Raw genomic sequence first — 4,893 nt, 5'->3', positions numbered from 1 at the left:
CGCCCTTCCCCTTAAAATACAATGCAATTGTTAACATATAGCTGTACATACAGTGTGCTTTGACCTTGTTTTGAACCAATCGCAGTGAAAGAGACATACTATAAAAGACTCCTGAACACCCATCACCAGCATCAACCTGCGTTTGCCTTCAGAGCTGACTAAACAAGGTATCCAGAGATTCCAGATACAGGAGCGGACCACTGCTGTAGAGCCAAGATGAATTTTCACATTATTTTAATCGTTGCCACCATCATAGTAAGAAGTAGTCAGCTGTCATTAAGTGACTGTAATACAATGGGAGAAGCGCGGCGACCAGATGACACTGATATCGAGGTGACATGTGGCACCAACTCCATCAGTCTGGCAATCCAAGCCTGCCCTGTCGTCTACACCGGCTACAACGAGTCACTGATGATCGTGAACCATCATACGGAGGAAGCCTGCAGGGGAACCCTGGATACATCTGTCACTCCACCCGTGGTGCGTTTCAACTTCCCCTTGAACAATACCCATGCCTGTGGAAGTCACTTCAGGACGACCAGCACTGCCGGCACAGGAGTGTTCTCAGAGTTCTCCAACATCCAGACAGTCAACGTCAGTGGCATTGTGCGATCCTCTGATCCTACCACAGGGACAATCACCTACAATGCTGAGATGAAGTACTTTTACTCCTGCGCCTACCCCTTAGAGTACCTGATCAACAACACCCAGATCGATGTGTCAGCCTCCACTATTGCTTTGAAGGACAAAAATGGCAGCTTCGTCAGCACCCTGCGCATTGAACTGTTCAGCGATGAACAGTACACAAGGCCCCTGGTGATGCCACAGAATGGAGTCGAGCTGAGGACCAAGGTCTACGTGGAGGTGAAGGCCACTAACTTGACAGGCCAGTACAACATACTCCTGGACCGGTGCTACGCCTCAATCTCCCCGCTTCCTAGCAACTCCAGCTTCTTCAACCTGTTTGTGCCCTGCGGGGTTGACCAGCGCACCAGCATGATCCAGAACGGTGTCAGCCAGAGTGCCCGCTTCTCCTTTCCGGCATTCCGCTTCATGGAGCAGCAGAACGAGACCGTCTCCACCTACTACCTGCACTGCATCACCCGGCTATGCGAGGTCAGCACCTGCAGCTTCATGCAATGCAACAACAACAACAGGAGAAGAAGAAGACGCACGGAGGATGAGCCAGCCGACTTGTCCACCACCATCACCTCCCCGGAGATCCTCACCCAAGAAAATGTCATCAAAGGCCAGACCAAAACAAATGACGAGAATTCGTCTGCTGGGCTTGGTGCTGCTGTAGGTGTTTTAGCCTTTGTGTGTATTGTTGCCCTGTGCATTGCTGCCGTCTTTTACAAGAGGCTCAGGAACTAAAAGCAAACCTCCTTGAGCTGAAGGCGGGATAATGGGGCATCGGGCTATAGGCTAAATACTGTCTTTTGAGGTGTACCATATCCGTCAGCTTGTCTAACTTTTGTGGTTGAGGACAGGGCTTGGTTCATCTCACTGTTGTTTGTTGGGGAAGATATTAGTTTGTCCGTCATCATAGGCTAAACCGTGCAGGAATATCTACATTTTAGATGAAGAAGGAATGTGATTGAAATGTTTAGATAGATGTTGGTCTAATATGGATGGACCCCATATTATGAGGGAATTTTGTTTGGTCGCGACAACCTCACTTTTCTTTTCTAACTTTTTTACCGTTTCTTGACGGTTGGCAATGCATGTATGCGATTCATAAGCTATTACTTAAAGAGGGGAAAAGGTAGTTGGAAGGAAAATATAAAAAAGGTTCATAAACCCAGTTTTAATATGTGAAAGTTTGTGGAATGTTTTGAAAGTAAAGTCAATGTACCCTCCAAAGTATGAATTTGTTTAATTTATTGAATTTATCATCTTGCTTGAAAAAGAAAACCATAGCAAATAAAAGGCATTTAGTTTGCACTTTATATTACTGGAAGTGTATGTAATACATGTGTAAATACTATTATTATTACTATTAATCAGTAATAAGATGTGTGCAATTACCGTACATCTGATGTACAGGAAGGTTACTGTCAAGGAAATATACTTTAAAGTGTAACATTTAAAACATTTTGTAAAACCATAAATGAAATAAATAAAGATTAAATGAAATTTTATTGTCCTTGTGACACTTTATTCTTGAGTTATCTTGACTCGTTTCTAACTCATTTCTTTTCCACACATTTGAGGTATGCTTGGAGTACAATAATTTCACTGCCTGCAATGTTGCTCTCAGACACCACGGTGGTGTGTCTGTGAGCAGCTAATCTCCGGCATCCCTGGAACAATCGGCATATGTCTTTGCAAAGATACTCCTGGGAGGCCAAGGAAAAACGTCTGCCTCAAATCTTTCACACAAGTGGGCCAGTTATAGCGTGACCAGGAGGCCGAATTTTGCAAAACATTGTTTCTTTTATATTACTCCTACAGATTTTGGCCAAACCTCATGCAAATCGGTACACATTATCTCTATAGTCATGTGATCAAGAAGAATCTGTCAGATTTTTCATATTCCATCCTGATTGGCTACATATGGCTTAAGTTTGTGAGAGTGGCCCGTTCTGCACAAAATGCCACAAATCAATTATCCAATTGCGGTGAAACTTTGCACACACATTCCGACTAGGCCAAGGGAGAACCTCCAAATTGTTCAAATCGGCCTCATGGTGGCTCTACAAAAGCCGACTTCACGTTTTGGTCTATAACTGTGCCTAAAACTTTCATTTGATATTTTAAAATACATATACATATATGAGAACACTTTCATTGACTTTATTCAAGTGGATTTTTATGTGGTTACACCATTTGACATTTCCAGCCACATTCTGTAATTGTCTCCGCCAGGCCGAAAGGCATGGCGAGAGTATGGGCGAGAGTATGTTTTCGCCCCTGTCCGTCCGTCCGTGTGTCCGTCCGTCCGTCCGTCATTCTGTCATTTTGTGTACAGCTAATCTCTGCCACCGTTGGCTTGATCGCAGCGAAACTGTGCACACACAGTCCCTGGATGCCAGAGCAGAACCTCTGCTCCAAATTTTTCACATGGGCCTTTTATAGCGCCACCAGGAGGCCGATTTGTGCAAAACACATTTTTGGACAGTACTCCTACAGATTTTGGCCCAAAATCCGGCAAATCGGTACACGGTATCTCTATAGTCATTTAAAGAAACGGCTCATTTCAGATTTTTGATATTCCATCCTGATTGGCAGAAAATGGCTTTCAAATTTTGCAGGAGTACAAAACAAAATGCCTCAAATCATGAACACAGCATGCAATTTCCGTGAAATTTTGCACACACATTCCCATTAGGCCGAGGAAGGAATGCCATTTGAAAATGTTCAAATCAGCCTCATGGTGGCGCTGTAACAGGCCAATTCGTGCTTTTACCTATAACTGCACCGATCAGTGTAAAACTTTGTATGCACACTGTCTAGAGGCCAAGGAAAAACCTTTGCCCTGCATTTTTCACATTTTCCTTTTATAGCACATTTTGTGATATTAAGCCTTCAGATTTGATCCAAATTTCACGCAAATCGGTACACATGATCTCTATAGCCATGTGATCAAGACGGATCTGTTTGATTTTTCATATTCCATCCTGATTGGCTAAGATTGACATGTAATGTTTACAGGAGTGGCCCGTTTTGAACAAAATGCCGCAAATCATGAACGCACCGTCCGATTGCGGTGAAACTTTGAACACACATTTGCACTACGTTGAACAAATGCCACCCTTTTAACATTGGCCTGTTATAGCGCCACCAGCAGGTCAAATTTAGCAAAACACATTTTTAGAACAAAATGCCTCAAATCATGCATGCAGTGTCCGATTGCTGTGCAAGGCCTAGGAAGAAATGGCACCCTTTTCACATTGGCCTATTATAGCGCCACCAGGAGGCCACAATAACCTACCTGACCTGGCGGAGACCTGTGCTCCGAGGAGCACTTTTTCTAGTTTTATTTGTAAACATTTTGCAAATGTCTTTTCAAATGACATAAAATCAAGATGACTACAAAATGTACATTTTAACAAACCTGATACATGGCTTTAAAATATGATTTTAAAAACTGTTCGAGATGTGTACATTCACGTCATGAATTGAAATAATTTGAGAAATAATGTCAAACTAGACCAGTGTTGCCAGAGCGAGGGAGCGAGGGAGCGAGGGAGCGAGAGAAATAAGCAACCAGGTCTATGAAAACAAGCCGGACCGCAGACAAACACATTAATTTGGAGGTCCTTGACATGAACATTTTTGAGAACCACTGGTTTAAACATTTCATTTAATTTTTTATATATGATATGGTGTTCTATTTTATGTCATTGTTTGTTTAAAAAAAAAAGTAAATATATGGAGACCTGTATTATTTAATGGCTGAATGTTGAAATTGTTATTGTCCAATAAAAAGATGTATTTAAAAAAAGATGTTCTGATGTTGGGTAAGCCAATCAGAGGCAGAGTAGAAGTGACATCTCATATTGGGTTTTATTTATTCCACAGTAGGCTATAAACCTGTGTAAATGTTTAAAATGTTTAAAAAAATAACATGTATTTTCTGTATTTTAAATACAGAAAATACATGATCTGAAAGTATCTGAATACAAATTACATATATTTTTTTCCATGCCAGCCAAATACAAAAAAATGTATTTGAAATACATTTTTAAAATACTGCCCATATCTGTCCCCACTGATATTACCTTATTCCCAATTGATTATCCATCAATCAATTGGGACTGATTATCCATCGATGGCTAATAAATATAGTGAAAACTCCTCATTACACAATTATCTTATGTGTATGGGATGTATAGGTGTGTGTCAAGTCAAGTCAAATGTATTTAAATAGCACATTTAAAAACCATCAGC

General features: G+C 41.5%; 1 protein-coding gene across 1 annotated transcript; it reads left to right on the top strand.

Annotated features, from left to right (window-relative positions):
- Positions 1-216: 216 nt before the first annotated feature.
- On the top strand, positions 217-1,374 carry LOC308106211 (zona pellucida-like domain-containing protein 1; the record flags this gene model as incomplete). Its single annotated transcript, XM_080457267.1, has 1 exon — positions 217-1,374. One exon carries the CDS (start codon positions 217-219, stop codon positions 1,372-1,374), a length of 1,158 nt encoding a protein of 385 aa, XP_080313393.1.
- Positions 1,375-4,893: the final 3,519 nt, after the last annotated feature.

This window comes from Gymnoscopelus braueri, assembly GCF_963280865.1.
Source record: "Gymnoscopelus braueri genome assembly, chromosome: 18".
NCBI lineage: Eukaryota > Metazoa > Chordata > Actinopteri > Myctophiformes > Myctophidae > Gymnoscopelus > Gymnoscopelus braueri.
The sequence above is the reverse complement of the archived record's forward strand: the minus strand, read 5'-3'. Positions and strand labels throughout refer to the sequence as shown.